At 40.2% G+C, this 20549-nt stretch overlaps 1 protein-coding gene and 1 long non-coding RNA gene across 3 annotated transcripts; both read left to right on the top strand.

Annotated features, from left to right (window-relative positions):
* The first annotated feature begins 164 nt into the window (after window positions 1-164).
* On the top strand, window positions 165-20312 carry LOC122758280 (lysosome membrane protein 2-like). 2 transcript variants are annotated; one of them, XM_044012322.1, is made up of 13 exons: window positions 165-631; window positions 7126-7283; window positions 8216-8363; window positions 8518-8697; window positions 9064-9155; window positions 9995-10114; window positions 13610-13788; window positions 16416-16534; window positions 16853-16926; window positions 17043-17094; window positions 17488-17640; window positions 17810-17851; window positions 18618-20312. In XM_044012322.1, exons 1-13 carry the CDS (start codon window positions 509-511, stop codon window positions 18726-18728), a joined length of 1551 nt encoding a protein of 516 aa, XP_043868257.1. In that variant the 5' UTR covers window positions 165-508; the 3' UTR covers window positions 18729-20312. The 2 variants fall into 2 exon arrangements, with proteins under 2 accessions (XP_043868257.1, XP_043868258.1); XM_044012323.1 differs by lacking the exon at window positions 17810-17851.
* On the top strand, window positions 13795-16103 carry LOC122758281. The gene is made up of 2 exons (XR_006358138.1): window positions 13795-15313; window positions 15415-16103. It is a non-coding gene; the product is annotated as an uncharacterized LOC122758281 (long non-coding RNA).
* Window positions 20313-20549: the final 237 nt, after the last annotated feature.

Below are 20549 nucleotides of genomic sequence, written 5' to 3'. Positions count from 1 at the left end.
ACATTTTTTGCTCAACCCCCACTGCACTCCACCCCCACACTTCCCGCAGCCCCCCTCCCCTCTCCGCGTATGTGCAGACGCTCTGGACCAATCAGCGCGCTCGTTTCTCGGAGGGAGGCAGCGCCTTTTGCAGACTTCTACAAATACTGCTCTGCACACTTTATTGTCCATGTGTCCACAGGGCGCAGCTTACCAGAGTCTGTGAGAACCGCGTGGTTGTCACAGTGTGACCCGTTTCATTATTTACACACGTCCACGGAGCTGTTTGTCACAGAGTAAAACATCGTTGCTTTTGTCGAGCAGAGTAGAGGACAAACTTTTACTTTTCAAGTAAACTAAGAAAGAAAGAAAGAAAGAAAGAAGCGGGTGGAATAAAGAGTCTTTCTTCTGTCTGCACGGTTAGGAAGACTTTGCTGGATTTGTGTGTGAAGACTGGTCCTCCTCCTCCTCCTTCCTCATCCTTCCATCCAGGTTAGGTGCCTCAGTGTAACCACCATCACCTGCAAACATGACACGAAGGTCGTGCGCCATCTATGCGGTCGGGCTCACCTGCGCCCTGCTGCTGGTCACCGGGATTGCCTTATTTGCGGCTCAAACTTTCCGCAACATCATGCACAACCGCCTCAAAAAGGTAAACAAAAGTTCCCCCTCCCACATGCTCTGAATGTGTGAATGAAGCGAGAACAGGTGTGCAACCCTGCAGGATCTCTCCCAATTATAGTCGATTAATCGTTTAATCTATACAAACATAAAAACGGGTGAAGCTTATTATATCTTTGTTCACAGAAAACATGGTACTACTTCCTGGTAAAGAAGATGTAAAGGCTCCATATGCTGCAATTATAGTGTTATCATTTATTTACCAACATATTTGGGTTGCCAGATTGGGGAAAATGTAAAAATAGTAATTATTTAGTCTTTAAAAACACGGGTCTCAAACATGATTGACCTTGGGGCCACCAGTCCAACTTTTCTTTGGGGAAAAAAAGCAACTCTACAGTTGAATTTCAAAATAAAAGTGTCTGTGTTGACATATTTATGATGCAAATTTACAAACAAACTATTACATACAAATATAACTCCATTATTAAAACCTCTGCTTTAAAACAATGGGGGGTCCCGTTGTTTTGGCTCTACAGAGAAAAACATCTCATTGACTGTTTGAGAAATTGAGATATGCAAATATTTTGTCACTTTTCAAGAAGTTTGTCATTGAAAGCAGTTTTGCATAGTGCACTCTATTAAGGCTTCATAAGCTAGTTATAAATGGCTTTATCATTCACCAATATCAACAAATCTTTTGGGTTGCCAAGACATAATGTCTGTAGTAAGATAATAATAATGATAATAATACAATAATAAACTGTTATAAATCTTTGCAGGTCACAGCAGGTAACATGTGTATGTCTGAAGTTATTAATGTTGATATTAATGTCAACACACAGATTTTGGCTCCAAAGCATCAATCAGTGAGCTGTTTGGAAGGACACAAGTGTTGTGTTGGAAACTTATTTTCCCCCCAAATCTGGCAACCCAAACTTCTGTTCCTCTGAATGTACTGTCGCTGTTCTATGAAGTTGATAAGCCATTAACTGTGGCATTAATTCTTTACAGCCGTTGTCTTGTCAGAACGTGGCACGGGAATGTTTATACTATTCGTAGGACAGATTACGTTCACGCAGCTCAGGAATGCGGCCACCTGCGTCCTCAAACCACCTCTGAATCAGATTTTTGTGATCGGTTCTGAGGACGCATTCAGTGTGGACTGGGAGTTTTCAGACGTGTACTTAACTTAATCTGAAAATGGCCCACTCAGGACTGACGTTAACACCAGGTCTGAATGGTGTCTAAGAATCTACTCTAGTAAGAACTGTTATTTTGTCTGAGATGTTTTTTGTTTTTTTGTTTCAACAAAACGCAAAAAGTTTGCAGTCGTTTTATGTTAACATCAACAAATAGTTTAAGCTCTGCATGAGTTGTGGTTTTATAAAGTACAGCTGCAGACCTAACTTTTCTTGTACTTTAGTGACTGTGTGTTATGACTTCTCACTGAACCAAACTGACTGATGTGTGTTGCGTCCTAAAATTGTTGCTCCGATAATTATCTCAAACCTCTCGTGAAAGGATGGCTATAGCTTACGTTATCAGGGTTGTGTGCCTTGTACTGAGCAGTGAAAACTTTCCTTTCCCTACAGCGAGATGATAGGTTTAGATACAGTTGGTCTTTCATCACAGAGCATTTACCACACGCTCTGTTGGCAGACTTCATCAGAGAGACGGTTCCCAGCTGTCGGCAGACTTGGAGGAATTCCTAGCGGCCTGTTGATGTGCGTTTCTGCCCTGAGTACACGTCATTATATCAGGAGTTGGTGCATAGGCAAGTTCCACAGCTAAGAATAAGTGAAGGGCTGGGTCACCGTCGCTTGTTCTAGGTATTGGTTGTTATTTTTAACACGCGTCAAAGGAAGAGCTGAGTCCGCTGCTGAGGACAGATCAGCTCATGACAAGGATATGGTTACATTTATGAATTTAAGAGGAGTTTTTGTCTATTGTTGCAAAAAATAGATAGATAGATAGATAGATTGATAGATCATCACATTCTTTGGTCTGTGGGTGCATCTGTGTCACTAATTATAAACAGATGGGGAAAAAGACATTTGAATTTATTGCAAGCGTCGACATTCTTGCACAATTCACATTCTCCCTCGGCAGCTTTGCGTGAGAAAAGCGATGTGTCAGACGGAAAGGTCACTGCGTACATATCAAAAAACCTCTCCCATGAATGTACAGACACAAGTTCAGCAGATTACAAAAACACCACATTTTCACATGGAATAGAAACATACGAATCGCAGAAAGTGCAGAAATTGTAAGAGAAGCTCATGGAAGAGAGGCAATGTCAATGTAAATGTGCAGTGGACCTTTCTGCTCAGTTCGAATCACTGTAGTTTTTAATCCTGAGATTTCCTGGATCTTCAGTATCTTACACTCTGTCGGTCAGAAAAGTTCAAAACTTTCCCAGAAGATAAGCGCGGAGGCACGAATGTACCATTGATGTTGCGAGTTGGTTTTAATGCTGCAAAGATGTAAAGAAAATGTAACTTTTATACAAGCGGCTCCAGGAAGTGGAGGTAATAGCAAACCAAAATAATCCATAAAGGAGAGTTAATCATTTGCTGCTGATAAGACTACGCAAGAGTGATGGGTTGTAGTTTATTTTATTTACATGTCTGATCAGCACACAAAGTAATGGCACCACATGATTTCAACACTTTTACAGCCACTATTCATTTTATTTCATTTTTAGCCAACGAAACGGAATTAATAGACAAAGGGAAACTGCCGTGTTATCAGAGGTACTGCTGTACGTTTCCATACCTTAAAAAGGCGGTTACATAAAGCTGCGCAATATGGTGAATCATCATTTACTCAAACTTTTCAGGAGTTTGTCAACAAACAAAGCAGATTTTCTGGTCCTTTCTGAAGATTCCTGCAGCAGTGTAAAGAGTTTTGTCTTCATATAGTTACTGTAGTGCCTTTGGCTTTAGATATTGCAATACTGCAAGTTGATGATTTTGATTATTTTGCCATTATGTATGACCGTTGGTTTTCACATTGATAGAAGCAATATTAACATGTTGTTGATGTTTTTCACACAGTGAAAAGTTTATAAACTAAACACATGCTGGTCAAGTGCCGCATTGTTAGGTCTTTTTTTGGTCGGATTGAAAGTCTTACCAATATACTTACTTACATAAATTTCCCTTGTCGTACACTCGTTATACACGCACTTCAGATTTCATGTTGTTCTGAGTTAATCTGACAGTAGGACATACATTTGCCTTATCAAGTTTACCCCAGTTGAACCCCAGTTTTATTTAAAGGTGACATACACCGGAAGCTCCAACTGTAGCTATAACTGACCAACATAGCTGCAGTGATGAGATAAGAAGGTGGCTTCACTTTTGTCTGCCTTGCACGTGCATTAATTGGCACAAGACCCTATTGATAATAAATTTCAGACACCCTGGGTTAAGGTTACACCCACCGCACTCTTATCTGCGAGTCAAGCAGGGTCAGCATGCAATGACCTGCTGATGAAATGATGATGAAAAATGACTTGTCCTTTCACAGGCATTTGGTAATAGTGTCTAGGGGCCCCTTGCTGTTTGGCTGTTCCATCTTGAATACTCACTTGGGTAGGAGAAGGTTAATCTGTGTCTTTACAGTTGTCAAAATGTCCTCATAAGGAGAATATTTTATCATCAGGAGATATATATATACTATAGTGAAGAAATTCAGTTTGCTGTCAGAGCAGTGCAAATAATCTCGACAACATTTTGTTGAATGAAACATACTGATCAATTATCGGAGTAGTTGCTGATTTATTTAAGCATTTATGGCGTAATTTTTGTAGCACTCTTCAACACCATAAATTCAGATTAACCTTTGTATTAGGAGACCTTGTCTCGTCAGTCATTTAAATGTGGACATGGGTTGTCAGTCAGTATGTCTACATCACATATATGTGTTAGATTGACTCAAACCAGACTTTTAAAATGCATATAAACATGTTAGTACTAGATTACATTTTTCTAAGTCAGACTAAAACACTTAGAGAGCCCTGTGGAACTGTGGCACATGCACAGTTCCATTTGCATTTGCTGTAAGCTTTAAAAGAATGTCATATTTTAAAGTTCATAGATGGTAGAAATCTAATTCCATCTACCAGCACCTAACGGAGGCTGACACACTTTATACTTTAAAAATGAATTCCTTGTATACTGGAGCAAGGACAGTAGTCCAATTGACATAAGACGACATAAGACCCTGCAAGCTTTAACTGCTTCAACCACACTGTACCTTGAGCTAAATGCTAATTCCAGCATGCTAAATATGTTTACAGTGATAGCAACAATAGATGAAGATAATATTTACCATGCTCACCATCCTGGTCTTGATAGTTACTCCAAACTTCTAAGTCTTTACAATTCATCCTCATCTTACCACTATATCCAAAATCACTAAACTGTTGTTAGTAGTGGTTATTTAATTGAATTCATAAATACTTATCCCATTGTTGAGCAAATTGTTTCTCTTGGGAGAAAGCCATTTAGAGTATGCAAAGCTTGTGCACCGCAACTGCAGGGTTTAAAGAATAGCCCCCTTGCTGTTACCCCGGTGTTTTTCATCGCCATGTGTTCACCTTTCTCAACATCAAAGCAGCAGCAGATTTCATATTTGTTTATTCACCTGCTACACGTGTTTTCATATAGGGAGTGGTGTGAATTTAGTGGTGTCAAATACTGAGATAAGAGGGGTTCTTTGTTCTTGCTTTCCAAGTAGGTCTTCATGCAGTGCACTGGGAGAGCTGCCTTATTAGTAGTTTGGATCATAAAAGACGTGACACAGAAATACCATGAGACTCCCCCTCGTCTTAATCAACAGTGGCAGCTTTATTGTATTTGGCTACTCGGCTAAAGCTTTTGTCTCAAAACCAGTAGAAGGGACTCTGAAGAAGGAGGAGGGGGCTGGACTCTAGTCTGTACCATTCAAATAATGGGGCTCGTTGGTGTTTTTTAATGGGCTTATTTCATGTAAATGGTTTGTGTTTATAATGTACCACATTGCTAGTCTTGATGACCACTCAAAGCTTTTTCTGTCACTCATCTTTCATACCCAATTCACACACTGCTGGCAGCACAACCACTTAAAAAATAAAATTGCATAAACATTTTAGAGGAAAAATGAAGATTAAATCTGTTGAGATTTTTTTTGTCAATCAAATAAACGAACATTTTAGGACGTAAAAGGACAGCGTTACATCTTTTAGGGTTAAGCGTAGACTAGCGGAGCCGAACCCATAACCTTCATTGAAAGTTGAAAGACAACTTCCTCTATCACTGATTCAAGGTCATTTCTGCTGCAAGGGGTCTCTCACGCGAAAGACACACTATGTACTAGTAATAGTAATTGTTCCATCCTCAGCTGTTTCACTGGGTATTTACTCCACATGATGCCTAAAACCACATTTTTGTGTATATGGGTATGTAGTAATGCTATTTATTCATCCAGCTGCAAATCTTCACAGTTTAGTGTAAAATACAGAAATTGTACGTGTGATAAAATTCAGCGTATCTGGCCAAACACCGGCCCCCGCGTTTAAATTTTGCCACTGACTTCTTTTTTAGCCCTTGCTTGTGTCACTTGTCTAATCAGTGCAAGGCTCATTGTCCCCAGTATCTCGTATATTCAAATTATTATATTATTATATTCTAGTTTGATGTGCAATGAAGCAGGATAGTATCAGTTTGTGTCTGAACTTCACTGTTGGGGCCTCATAAGGCTCGATCCTGAGGAATGTGCTCTGATGATTAAGGTCACAGCAGCCCCGCACAACCAGTGAGCATCCAGCTCCCCGCCTCACATGATCCATCAATGGCTCTCCCCCAGTTCAGCCCATTGTCAGTGGCAACCACTGACAATGGGCTGTGTGGAAGGGTCTCCCCTAATATCATTCATGTGTGCAGCCAATGCGCTTGTCTTACTCTCAGACAGCAGCTCCCCTCCGTGACCCCCCTCCGAGGATGTTTTTGTTCTCTGTGTTGTTTTCACTCGCAGCAGACTGGGAAAACTCCAAAACATGTGCTTGCTATCGTGCATCATCAGTTAAAAGTGACTGCAATAGCAGACGTTTTTGGAAATATCTTGAAATTATTTAAAGAAATGTCTTTAAAAAAGCTTAGATTTATGGTAAAAGCCTTAAAAAGAGACAAACACCTTTAAAACGTTCATTTCCTAACTAGATAATAATTACAAATAAAAGATTCAAAAGTTCCAAGAACCATTTGTTACGGACCTATATTATTATTATTGTTGTTTTTTGGATTGGTTTGTCTTTCCATCATTTGCTGCTTATTGGGAATAAAACATATACATTGGAGAGGAGACAGTGAATAAATGTCTTGATTAAATTGTTTTTAATACGTGTTCTTAGACCTCAGAAGGTCACAGACTGCATGTTACATAAACCCTGTCAGTAGAACTAGCTTTACTATAGCACTAATCAATGATGAGGTGTCCGTGTAGTTTTTATACCAAGTTATGCACTTTCTGTCTCCACAGGAGATCGTTCTAGTTGAGGGCAGCCGTGTGTTTGAGTCATGGAAAACCCCTCCCCCTCCCGTGTACATGGAGTTCTTCTTCTTCAATTTGACCAATGTGAACGAGTTCCTTCAAGGAGCCAAGATGGAGGTCAAGCAGGTTGGACCCTACACATACAGGTAGGTTGCAGCAGCTGCTTAAAGAAGGTCACATGCATTTCACGTGAAATTGAAGTTTCAAAATCAAACTCCATCAAATAATAAAATAATAATCAAAAAATGTCTAAAAAAAGTGGTCATATTCAGCAATATTCTCTGGCGGAGCCACACACATGCTGGTTTACATACTTTAGTGCGGACAAAAGTCCACTAATGCTGCTTTTCATCACTGTTTGTACAGAATATGGACATATGCTCTTTAATCAAACTTCCTGTTCAACAAACATGGAGAGAAGCGACAATTTCAGTCACAGTTTAACGACATATTGTACACAAACACAGAGCTGGCTTAACTGCAGTCCTGCCCTCTGCTCTGCTCTACGTCATTTGTAGGAGCAGGTGCCGTTTACTCACGAGTGAACGGTTAAACCACTGAAAATTGCCAGGGTTTTTTCTACTGTTGCACCATTTGAGAGGAGGTACGCAACCTCAGCCATCTGCTGCACTTATTTACAAAGATCGGCATTTGGACACAGACAGATTGGTTGATCTCCAGCAGAGGGTCAGACAAAGGAACATCATATTCAGCTACTCTGCATCTACTCTTCAAGTCTGTGAAGTCAGTCGAGACTCTGAGCTCAATCAGAATCTGAACGTGAGACAGTAATGACGTGTCACGTCCTGTTCATTCTTTCACTTGTGTGCTGACACTTTTTTTTTTTTTCATGTAGATCAGGCATGTCACCCACCCACAACCCACTCTACTACAAACCCTGTTTCCAAAATTACTTTCAGCCACACCATGTGTCAAAATAATCTGCTTGTCATGTAACACATATTGAAATGTTTGAATGTCTTTATCTCAAACGGATTAATGATTATTTATTATGTGTGATGGTCATTTTTAACACACAAGACTTAAACCGCATTACACCATTTGCATTTTGTCTTAGGGAGTACAGGTACAAGGAGAATGTGAGCATGGTGGAAAATGGCACAATGGTGTCTGCGTACACTACCAAAAGCTTTGTGTTCCTGAGAGAGAGGTCAGTGGGTGATCCAGCTGTGGATAACATCACCACTGTCGACATCCCCGCATGGGTGAGTCACAAACCACAGTAACTGTCTCGAACAAATAGAGGAAAGTGGACATTCAAGTGGGTCAAAGTGGAACGTGTGTTTTGTAATTTCCATCTGCACTTTCTTCCCTGTGTCCTCAATTTCACATAACCCTCCCTTATTTCCTGTGTCCTAGGCCGTCATGAACAAAGTGAAAGGCAGCTTCTTGAAGTCCATGATGGTGAACGCTTTAGGGGTTGACCTCTTCTCCACTCACACTGTGGATGATTTGCTCTGGGGTTACGAAGATCGCCTGCTGACCAGCCTCTCTGCCACCTCATCTGACGTGGAGAAGGTCTTTGGCCTCATGCACAAGGCATGTACACCTATATAAAAACAAATCATTTTATATATATATATATATATATATATATATATATATATATATATATATATATATATATATATATATAATACAAAAATGCATAAAACGCAATGCAAAATGTATTTAAAGAGCTACTTAAAATACTTTAAATAGTTTTGGGTTGACCATAAGTTGACGTCAAAGTGACTGGCTTCAAAGAAAATAAAAGCCCTACACTGCTCTTCGAACAGGTCAAATGTTGTAATAGAATGTGAATTAAACAAACAATCAATCAATCAATTTCCCTAAAGGCAGCAGAAAGACATGTTGAGTTTGTTTGAAAACATTTTAATGCCATAATTGTTTGCTTCCATTTAGAAAAATGGAAGCAATGATGGGGAATTTATCTACCACACTGGGCAGCAGGACTACATGGACTATGGCCTGGTCAAGACGTGGAAAGGTCAAAGGTAGCAGCCTCATACCAACACACACACTTCCCTCTATGTCTGAAGTGACTCATACCCATGTTTTTTTTATCATTGATACAGATTTTTCCGAACTGTGTGGACTCGGAAATCTGATCCCCTATTCCGATTTTTAAATCAGATCTGTGTTCCTTCATTATGTGGGGTGGGGTGGGGGGAGTAGCTCAGTGGTTAAGACCAGTACCCCGTGTGCAGAGACATCATGGTCACAAGTTCAACTCCACTTCAACCTGGCATGCTGTCATGTTCAGATGCAGGACACTTGTGATGTGAATCAGATTTGAAACCAATTTGAACAACGTGGCTGCTAAACTGAACATAGCCTTAATCCAGACTGATGAACGTTTGAACTGGCTGCCTTATGTCAAATGCCGCCATTCGCTGACTGTCTATGTCTATGTTTATTTGCCCATTGGTCTGAGCTGGTAGTATAAAACAGAGGGCAGGACATCCTGATGCTTGGAATGCCTTCATAATGGCTTCTAAGTGACCTTTGGTTACCCATTTAGTTGTCTGAGTTCCTCTTCCGCAGTTTCCATGCAGTAATTGCCCCTCTGGCTCTTGGGAAACGTTCTTGAACCATGACTTAAAGATAAAGCAGTGTTTGATCAGCAAAAAACAGTGCAAATTAGTTTTAATGTGGTGTTATTAAGACAGCGTTGATAAGCGGAGGTTCTAAGAAATCGGCCAAGTTTAGTTTTTCCTAAATCATAAAATAACAAAAGTTGACTTATTTGCTGTTATTGTTAACTGCATGAAAGTCCTCTGTAATGTGGAAAAAAATGTAAGATGCTCATGTTTTGTGATAAAATGTTTTGCAGCAAGCTGACATTCTGGACGTCTGACCAAAGCAACAGCATCAATGGATCCGATGGAAGTGCTTTCCATCCTCTGCTGAACAAGGACGAGCGCATTTACATCTTCACCCCAGACCTGTGCAGGTACGGCTAAGCACCACACTGTTCGTCATGTTCGTCATTAAAGGTGATCTATGTAAAATCCTTACAACAGCAACAATTGGTAAAAAATAAAACACTTACTGCAATTCCAAGTGAACATATTTCCCATTGATATGTGACATCAGATGTGTCCATGCATACACATACACCCATACAAATGTCCCGCCCCCTTTTGTTTTTAGGTTGAGTTATTGGGTGGGGGGTGGTGGTGGGTGGCAGTTTGTGACACACAAATGTGAATATACTGGCTGCACCATTGTTATCAGTGATGCCAGTTATCAAACTGAATCAAGTCGAATGTATGTATAAATAACTGGGCCTGAAATGAGCTTCCCCTGTTTCAAAAACCTGTCTTACATATGGCACCTTTCAAATTCTCTAAATCTTCATCACTTTACCATTTAGAGTTGATGTCCTAGTCTTAATCCTAATATGTGTCAGAGTCCTGCTAGGAAAGTCTTGGCATTTTGGTCTCTGGGCAGCTGTTATTGTTGGTGCCAGCCAGTCAGAAAATACTGATCTACTGGGATTTTCACACACAGCAATATGTAAGATTTATAGAAAGCAGCCCCAGAAGAAGAAAATATCCAGTGAGTTACAGATCTCTGGCCTTGTTGTTGCCACAGGTCGAAGGAAAGGCCCATACTGGTTCAAAATGTTAGTAAAGGCAACAGTACCTCAAATAACCACACATCAACTGAGGTATGAAGAAGACCATTTCAGGACATGCAGCAAATCAAATACAGCATTCTACCTGTGGCTGATGAGGCTGTGTGTTATGAAGTTATGAAGTGAAGTCTATTCCTGGTACATGACCTAAAGTAAAAATCTTGGCCCACTGGTCCCGACAGAGCACGGTGGAGCTTTCATCTCTGGTATGGTATGGTATGTTCACAGGCTTTGGAACTCATGCATTGTTTTCATGACATCCTGCTCACTTACACACCACAGGTGACCTTTGTTTTCTCTGCCTTGCTGCCTATATTATAAGAAACACAAAAAAATAGAGGCACGGTATAAGAAGGCCAGAGAAGGAGAATGAAAATCATGAGAGTGAAGTTACTGAACTAAAAACTAACTCCATGCTGACATTTTAACCTTTATGATGAGGGTGGAAAGAATCTCTTGGAGTGGCCTGGTCTTACCTTTGACTCCAATTGGCTATGCGTCAAAAACCCCTCTCCCAAATGTTTACTGAAAACTTTCCCCTACTTATTTATTGGCTGGTGGCTTCATCACTGCCGCCAGCTGACAAAGGAAAGGCTCCCTCCCTTGCGTCCTGTGCTTTTTACCATAATCTGAAAAAGGAAATGTCCAATGAAGTCATGTATGTAACCTTTGTCACACACAGCTGGACTCAGGGATTCTCGCCTCAATTCACCCTTAAGACTTAAAACATGTGTTATGATAAATGGCGCTCCTCTGGGACTGTTCTGCGGCACCAAAAAAGGTTCAAGAATTCCCATCTGCGACCGGACAAGGGTATTGACCCTGCAACTGACAGCTGAACCACAAATGCCTCAAGATCTGACACACTACATTGTTGAAATACCAACATGGCATTTACTACACATTAATCTTTTCTGTAGGCATGATCTTTAGTTTTAACAGGTGTGGTTCGGATTTGCTTTGCCAATTTAAAGGCTTTTGAAAACGTTAAGCAGATAGATAGACGTATGTGTTTATTGATATTGCAACCGTGTTTTGGCCAAGTGTATGCAAAGCAGTACAAGGCAGAGCCTCTGAGCTCTACTCTAGTGAATAAACACATGAGTCTTTTTACTTCGCTTCTCCCGCGAAGGTCAAGGGAAAGGTCTGTACAGTATTGTTGCACAATTGGTGGGCCGCGTAGCTAAGGGCAGAATCCTCTCGGCTTGTTGGCAAACACTGTATAGACTCCTTTGTTCTCGCTGAGCATCGTCAGGATTCCCAAGACAGGACAGAACTGCAGATACATAGAACAAGGACGGACGGCATACAATAATGTGATTCTCTTGGAAGCTGTGAAAACACAACATGGAGAGAGAAAAAAGGAGACCACACACTATTTCTCCAATTTAAGAGGAGGGTCAAACTTACACAAAAGTGTTAATTCCAGAGGTCAGAACACAGGGTTACTTTGGCTTCTCATATAAAATTTGTACTTCAAACTTCTTGTGTTTGTTTGTTTGGTCAGCGACTCCTGAGCAGGTGAAAGTCAATCGAGCTGCCGAGCCATTAGGGAGTGTTGATCACCACACTGGTGAAGTGTGTGGAGATTTACTTTAGTCTATTACGTTTTTTTACTAAACAAAGGTTACGCAAAACCACTGTTGTGGAACGTAATTACTGTTTCATTTCACCTGTAGCTTAATTGGTATTTGTTTCAGTATCAACAGGCAGACTTTTAACTTTCTTCTATATTCCAACATAAACGTATGATATCATAAGGCAAGAAGGAAGTGAGAAGTGCAAATTACTTATAACGATAAGAAAAATATGTTGACAGAGTAAAACAGATGGGGGTACATTAGAAGTTGAAGTCCATAGTGTAATGGAATGAGAGCAAATACTTAACAGTCGCAGTAAATGGTGCATGGCGCAAAAAATATTGGTTTTGTTCAAATCAATAAAACAGAACCGAGTGAATGTTACGCCGAGGTTCAGACATGGTGTGCTGCCTTTTGAGCGCACCAATACAAATATGTGTGCGTGTGTGTTTGCACCACAGTGACCTTGACGCCTGTAACGACAACAGCCTCTCAGGTGACTGAACGTAATTACTGTTTCATTTCACCTGTAGCTTGTGGGAATAATGTACAGTTTAACAAGAGTGCATGTGGGGCATGTGGATGTGGATTACACCTATAAAGAAAGACTTAATCCAGTAATTACATAGAGCTCCTCTATTGTGTGTTTTTATTACTAATATTCCTTTACCTGCTCTGTGGAGAAATCACTGTAATATTTCCTTTGTTCCATTCCCAAACAGATAACATTAGATCATTTGGGCTGCTGTGAAAACCACATTAATGAGTATTTCAAATAAATTATACACTGAGCCACACGGCGGAGTAGTGGCTAGCACTGTTGCCTCACAGCAAGAAGGTTCAGATTCACGACCCCGTCCAACCGAGGGCCTTTCTGCAATCTGGAGATTGCATGTTCTTTCCAAGTTATGTGGGAGGTTAAGTGGATACTCTAAATTCACCATAGTTGTGAAAGTGAGAATAAATGGTTGTTTGTCTCTATATGTGGCCCTGCGATCCAGGGTGAACCCCGCCTCTCACCTCATGTCAGCTGGGATTGGCTTCAGCTCTCCACGACCTTCATGTGGAGGACAAAGTGGCAGACAATGAACGAATGAAAGAAATTATACACCGGACCTTTAACTGCTTTCTTCAACTTACATTATTTCAGACTGAAAGAAGATGTAATACTGTAAATACAGTCGAACCCAACAGTGGAATTGTATTTTAAATGTTGACCTTTATCCAGGTCGATTTATATGGAGTTTGAGAAAGACGTGGAGGTGAAGGGAATCCCAGCCTATCGCTTCACACCGCCTCGCTCCGTTTTGGCCAGCAAAGAGGAGAATCCAGCAAATGAGGGTTTCTGTGTCAGCTCAAAGGAGTGCCTGGGAACCGGCCTTCTCAAAGTCAGCCCCTGTCGGAAAGGTAAATGTCAGACTTTGTTTTCTCACACACTTCACGTGCCCCTTTCACTTCTGCGCCATCTGGCAACGCAAACTTTGAAAGCTCCCTTTGATTTTTCAAAATAGTGGCTTGGTACTCTCTCTCACCTGCACATGCTTTATTTTTTTTTATTTAACCCGGTAGAAAACCAATTGAGATCGAAATCTAATTTGTGACCTGGCCAAGAGGTCACCCTTGTTCACCCCGGATTAGATATAGGAGACGGGTTACAAACAATAAAATTCCCTTGAGGTCCTGGAACTATGCCAATATCGCATTTTGGCCACACCTGACCTCCTTGCCAATTTTCAGGAGTTTCTAAGCAAGTTAACCCCCTCAAAAATGACCAGAAATCCTAAGGATATTATTATTATTATAATAATAATAATAATAATCCTCACAGTCACTGCTTCTGTCTGCCATTGTTAGTGGCTCAGCCCCTAATTAGTCATTTTTACACGCGCACACACACATACCAGTTATTGAAAGGGGATTTGTCCTCCACATTTAACTCATCCTTATTACACACCAGTTGTGAACACACACAAGCCATTGGGTGCCTCAGCCTAACCATCCTGGGGTTGAACCAGAGACCTTCCAGTAACTAGCCCAATTCTTTTCCTCTTGGCCATGGACTGTAATGCCCGATAGTTCTTACCTCAGTAAGAAGTGGTCATTTAATTATCCTCCTGCTTTCCCCAGTGCTTGCTGCTAAAACCCCCTAAATGACCCATGTGACACAGCTCTCCCGCCCGCTCCACACGTCAGGCGCCATCTGACCTTGACTGACCCAGTAGCTGAGGGGGCGTTAAGCCCAGTCACCTGATTCAAGCCTTTTAATATGACTGGGCATTTCCTCAGTGCCTATGTCCATTGCTCAGTTGTCCTCAGCTTCCCTTTAAAAAAGAAAAAGAAAAAAAGCTGTTTTTGTTTCTTAAATGCATTCCAGTACCTTTGTGGGATCCTTAATTAGTATTTGTTTCAGTATCAACAGGCAGACTTTTAACTTTCTTCTATATTCCAGCATAAACGTATGGTATCATAAGGCAAGAAGGAAGTGAGAAGTGCAAATTACTTATAACGGAACAATAAGAAAAACATGTTGACAGAGTAAAACTGATGGGGGTACATTAGAAGTTGAAGTCCATAGTGTAATGAAATGAGAGCAAATACTTAACAGTCGCAGTAAATGGTGCATGGCGCAAAAAATATTGGTTTTGTTCAAATCAATAAAACAGAACCGAGTGAATGTTACGCCGAGGTTCAGACATGAACATGAATGTGCTGCCTTTTGAGCGCACCAATACAAATATGTGTGCGTGTGTGTTTGCACCACAGTGACCTTGACGCCTGTAACGACAACAGCCTCTCAGGTGACTGCCGGCGTCCACTGTTTTTGTTGAACGTCTGCTGCCAAACACAAGAGCAGGAAAACCCTCACCTCTGCCCCACTTCATCAGCTCCTTGCAACATCTGACCCTGTTGTTGCCGCTCACGTGTGTGAGAGGTGGGACATTTTTTGCTTTTTTGGCGAGACACCCTGAAGACTCGATACAAAAATAGAATGAATGTCTAATTGACGTTGACGTCCTTGTTGCTTATCACCAGGGAAACATTGAAGGATGTTGGTCCAGTGTTCCTCGTCGATAAACGGAAGGATCTGAACGAGAGTAACGAGATTCTGCATCATGATAACAAACACGATTGCTAAGTAGCTTTGTTGTGATACATTAATGGCTGTGGTCCATTAAATGTGGTGCTCATTGTTTACGTTTTCCGGCGGTTTGTCGCTGAGATTCATACAACGTGTCCTTATAGCTGCAGGTCAAAACCATATCTGGTTGTGTCATCCTGTGGAGTCTTTTGATCATACATCAAACAGCAGGAAGTGTGGCATTTGATGAAAACGTTGTTATCTGCTGCCACTGTAATGACCTACTCAGCCCTCGTGTCGCTCAGTCGGTGTTGTGTTTGTTTTTTCTCGAGGAGCCTGTGTACACACACACACACACACACACACACACACACACACACACACACACACACACGTTATTTTGAACAAGACAAACCCATCGAAGTAGCACATGGGTATATTAATTAGTCTTGACTTGTATTGTTAAACAGATAATTACCTCCTTTGTGATGATGTGTGTGCTGAGCTAAGGATGCATACTAATTAATTTCTGAATGTGCAAAATTGATGAGAGGCAGTGCATGTCCCTCTTGTTGTAATTGCACTTAAGTGCATTTAAGCACAATTCTGCCATTGTCAACGTTGTCTCCACATAATACAACTTTAGTTAACACTTCACGTTACAGTTCAGTGACTACCAAGTTATTACTTGGATATTACTTTGAAAATAACATGATATTACTCTGGAAATAACATGATATTACTGAAATATTATTTGCCTCATTACTACACTATTACTATTACCATTACTATATAAGACAGTATGACTATAATATGACCTCCCCATATTATTACTGTAGTCCAATGTAAAGTGTTACCAGACCGTTGTTGTGACTCATCTACTGAATGCAGAAATGAATCTTTTGACTTCTTTGTTAAGCTCAACGTGATCTTGAATTCTCCTCTCCTTTCCCAGGCGCACCAGTGGTCGCCTCCTTCCCTCATTTCTACCTGGCAGACGATCAATATGTGAACGCCATTCAGGGACTGTCCCCACAAAGAGAGCACCACCAAACGTACCTCGACCTTAACCCAGTAAGTCACCAGGCCACAGGCGACCACGCACAAATGCTCTTCGACCTCTGCAGCTCAGACAGTACCAGTTATTGCTGGTGCAGGAGCTCTGTGAAAGGGAACGTGCACAGCTTTACCACCTAGTGGCACATAAGTAGTAGTGCACAAGTTTATCTATCTATCTATCTATCTATCTATCTATCTATCTATCTATCTATCTATCTATCTACCTATCTACCTATCTACCTACCTACTTTGTTGTCCTCACAGATGTGGATGTGATTTCTTTCATCGCTGGTATCAAATGAACTTTGGTTGTCTGTTCTGTCAACATTACAGACCACAGGCGTGATCGTACGTGCAAACAAGAGAGCACAGATAAACGTACTGGTTCAAAAACTTGCTGGATTCCCGTGAGTGTCTACATCCACTCGCTCAAATATTATTCTATAGTGCTAATGCACTGTACGCGTGTGTAGCTGTGCTGTGTACGTACTCACTGACACTCTTTTCCTTGTGTTGATTACAGGAAAACAAGAGGCGTGAAGGACACAATAATCCCAGTTATGTTCATCAATGAGGTGAGACACGTCAAACACACACTGAAGGTGGAGGCTGTGAAAACGTTATTGGTCAGAGACACTTAACCAAATACATAATAGATGATGGATCTAATGTTTTACAGGTATTGAGGAAATCCCCTCTGTCTAAAATGTAATGCATTTCCAAAACATTAGAATTTGTTTCTTGCTTTCCTTAATCATGAATGAGTATGAAGAAACGAGAGTGTATTTAACACGAGTGATGTTGAGGCTGTTTCGAAACAATGCCCAGTAAATGTTCTTACACGATGACAATGACAGCATTCTCCTCTGTTCCGTTCTATTCTATTCCAAGATAAGACATACAGACTGAAGGTTTCTCCCTGTGACGAATCTCCCTCTCCTTCTCTCTCATTGTCTTTCAATATCCAGAGTGTGGTGATCGACGATGCGTCTGCAGCACGAGTACAGAAGCTGCTTCTGATTTCCAATCTAGTGTCCAACTTCCCGCTCATCATTGTGGGATTGGGCGTCATCCTGCTCTTGGTCCTCGTCATCCTTCTGGTGCGGGCTCACAGAGAGAAGGTACGACACCACTCCGCCTCAATTAACTCTAACAGTTGAACAGCTTGTTGGCATTGCTGCTTTTAATGTGTGATTGAATGCTAATTTTTTTTGTGCCATTTTTCCATTTGCTTAACCCCACACTAATGACCCTGTGCACGTGTGTCTACCACTATGTTCCTCTGTGCAGAGCGAAGTTAAGCGCATTGTGTTTTCCAAGTCTCCCCACGCTGTAAGTTTTAGTTTTTTGCCCTGATTATCTGCATTGTTTCTGTTTCCATTATTTCTCTAATTTAAACGTGTGTCTTACTTAATTGTTTAAAACTATTTTTCACTTTGCACCTGCACGACTTTCACTCTTTCTGAGATAATGCTGATGCTTTATACCTACCTACCTACCTATCTACCGATCCACAATTTCATTACAGCAATATAAAATAGACTAACCTTTGGCATGTCAATACCTTTGTACGCTTTCTTAAATACTTTGCAACAGAGTATAATGCTGATGCTTTACAGCAGGGGTCTCAAACTATTTGACAATATTCCACTGATTTTCATAATAAAAGTGTTTGATTTGATATGAAACAATACATAGGCACTCTTGCCTTTGCAGCCTAAATATTGTTCTCCCTAAAAAGAAGAAATAAACAATCCAAACATGAGTCTGCTAAAATTACCGATGAATTTTATTTACATTTATATATAGTCTGTGCGTAGCGAAGCAATGCGATACACGAGAGCACATATATATCATTTCATATATTTATGATACAAAATGAATATATTCCTTTAAAAAAAGCATATAGAAACAACTCATCATACGTTGACATTATGCAACGGGTCAAATGAAATCCATCGGAGGGCCACATGTGGCCTGCGGGCCGCGAGTTTGAGACCTCTGGTTTTAAGACACTAACAGAATGTTATTTAAAAATGACACATTCAAAGACATGCATTCCAAAGTTTAAAATTGTTACTTCTATGTACACCCACAGACGTCTGCTGAAGAGGACACCTCTTACACACCAGTCAACAAAAAGGAAAAGGATGATCCGCAAAATGGAACCTTTATTGGTTTGGCGGAAAAAGCCGACCCTGTCGCTTGAGTGGGAGGAGCCTTGTACATCGAATTCAGAATTACATATAGGGATTGGGGTTGTTCAGAGAGAGAAAAAAAAACTTTCAATGGTGGGGGGTGGGCAGAGGGATAAAGGGCACACAATGTCTAAACATACAGCTCAGTGCTGTTTATGGACTTGGAGAGCGACCTGAAGTCCATGTCTCGGACATCACCTTGACGTCAAGGTGCAGTTCTGTTTTGCGATCAGAACTTCAGCAGATTTGAGGGACACAGAGAATGATTTGGGGACCAGGGTTATGAAATTCACACATACAGCCATACAATCATGCCTTTTTGACTGACATTTAAATCCAATGTTACTATATTTTGTGAGCACTTAAGAGTGTGGCCTTTTTTGTGTATATATAAACAGTGTGAGATGAATTCGAATATCAGTGGCGCAAATGGATAGTTACTATTTTGTAAAATAAAATGTGCTCATTTTTTGTAAATTTTAATGTAGGACTGATTGAATGAAGGACATATTTCGTCAAAAATGTTGATTTAGTGCCGCAACAAGCAATACTTTTCCCCAGCCGTCCAAATCCCTGAATGTGATGGGGATTTTCTTGTCGAAACAGTATTTTATATATTACTGAATTCATGACAGTGTGTATACTCACTGACATTGTAATTCAGCTTTTTATCATTTAAAAATGTGCTTTGATGATGCTGTTGTTGACGTAGGTTTGGTGCTGAAAAATGAGCCCCATTTTTATTCAGTGCTGTTGAAAAGACCAGTCATTTTTTAATACAGTATGAAGGAATGCTATTGCTGTGCCTTTAAAACAATCAATAGCACTGTGTTACCAACGCCTTTTAAAGATTTCGTGTTGGTGTGACAGGATGAACAAATCAACTCTGAAGTGCAGATGGTTGTCTTGCAGCTACCTTTTTTTTTCTTCCTTTTTTATTTCAGCTTTTGCAAAAGACTGAAACTGCACTGTGACAACACACATGTTTCTCACTCAAAGCTGGTGAACATATGATACTTCAGGTGCCGTATGAGGCGATGTGACAATGCTGCAGTTGAACTCAAATGAAACTGTGACAAGGCTGGCTGTTTTTTCTGCTTTCATTCTTAGTTGTATTATTTTATGAATGCGTTACTTTGGCTGTAAACAATGGTGGAGAAGCTGTAACATGTATCGCTTATAAACGTTTGCTTTCTTGTGTGATATTACTTTTTATTTGTATTTGATGTATAGTTTAATTTAGTTAACAGTTCGTACAATAATAATTATAAAAAATAAAAAAAAAAAAATAATTTTTTTTTTTTAAAGAACAGAAATTAAGGTGGATGAACTGATGAATTGGTAATTTTCTTGATTTAAAAAGACAAACAAACAGTATTAGACAATATTATTGTCATGGTTTAAATTATTTTGTTACACCGACAAAACCAAAACACAGAAAGCACAGGCTTGTGCAACTTTTTTTGTGCCATACTTTGATAGAGATTGTACTTTTAGACATGACCATGAAAGCATTGTCAGCCTTTTTTGAAGTGTTGACCGTTAATAATGTTTGTACCTTGTACACAAAAATAAAAGTAGTTTCAGTAAATATATTTTTTGTCTCATTTAATTGTTGTTTTTCCCAATGAGGAATGGGGTAAGTATTTAGGGAGTACAAATAACAAAAACTAAAATGCAAAAAACGTTTTCAATACAATACAATAACGTTAAAATAATTTGCATACATATTCCTTTTGGGTGCGTCTGTGTCCCTTGAGCGTTATTTATTATTATTTATGTTATGTTCATGTGTGTCTTTAGTCTGTTGGCTATTTGATTTTTAGCTTTCA

Source organism: Solea senegalensis, linkage group LG21, assembly GCF_019176455.1.
Source record: "Solea senegalensis isolate Sse05_10M linkage group LG21, IFAPA_SoseM_1, whole genome shotgun sequence".
Lineage (NCBI taxonomy): Eukaryota > Metazoa > Chordata > Actinopteri > Pleuronectiformes > Soleidae > Solea > Solea senegalensis.
Note: the sequence above shows the minus strand (reverse complement) of the source record. Positions and strands in the feature narration are given on the sequence as shown.

Excerpts from the sequence above, each read along its gene's own strand:
- LOC122758280 (XM_044012322.1), top strand. The coding sequence starts at position 509 with ATGACACGAAGGTCGTGCGCCATCTATGCGGTCGGGCTCACCTGCGCC. Across the intron at positions 8,364-8,517 it reads CTGTCGACATCCCCGCATGG|GCCGTCATGAACAAAGTGAA; the intron begins GTGAGTCACAAA and ends CCTGTGTCCTAG. Across the intron at positions 16,535-16,852 it reads CGTACCTCGACCTTAACCCA|ACCACAGGCGTGATCGTACG; the intron begins GTAAGTCACCAG and ends TCAACATTACAG.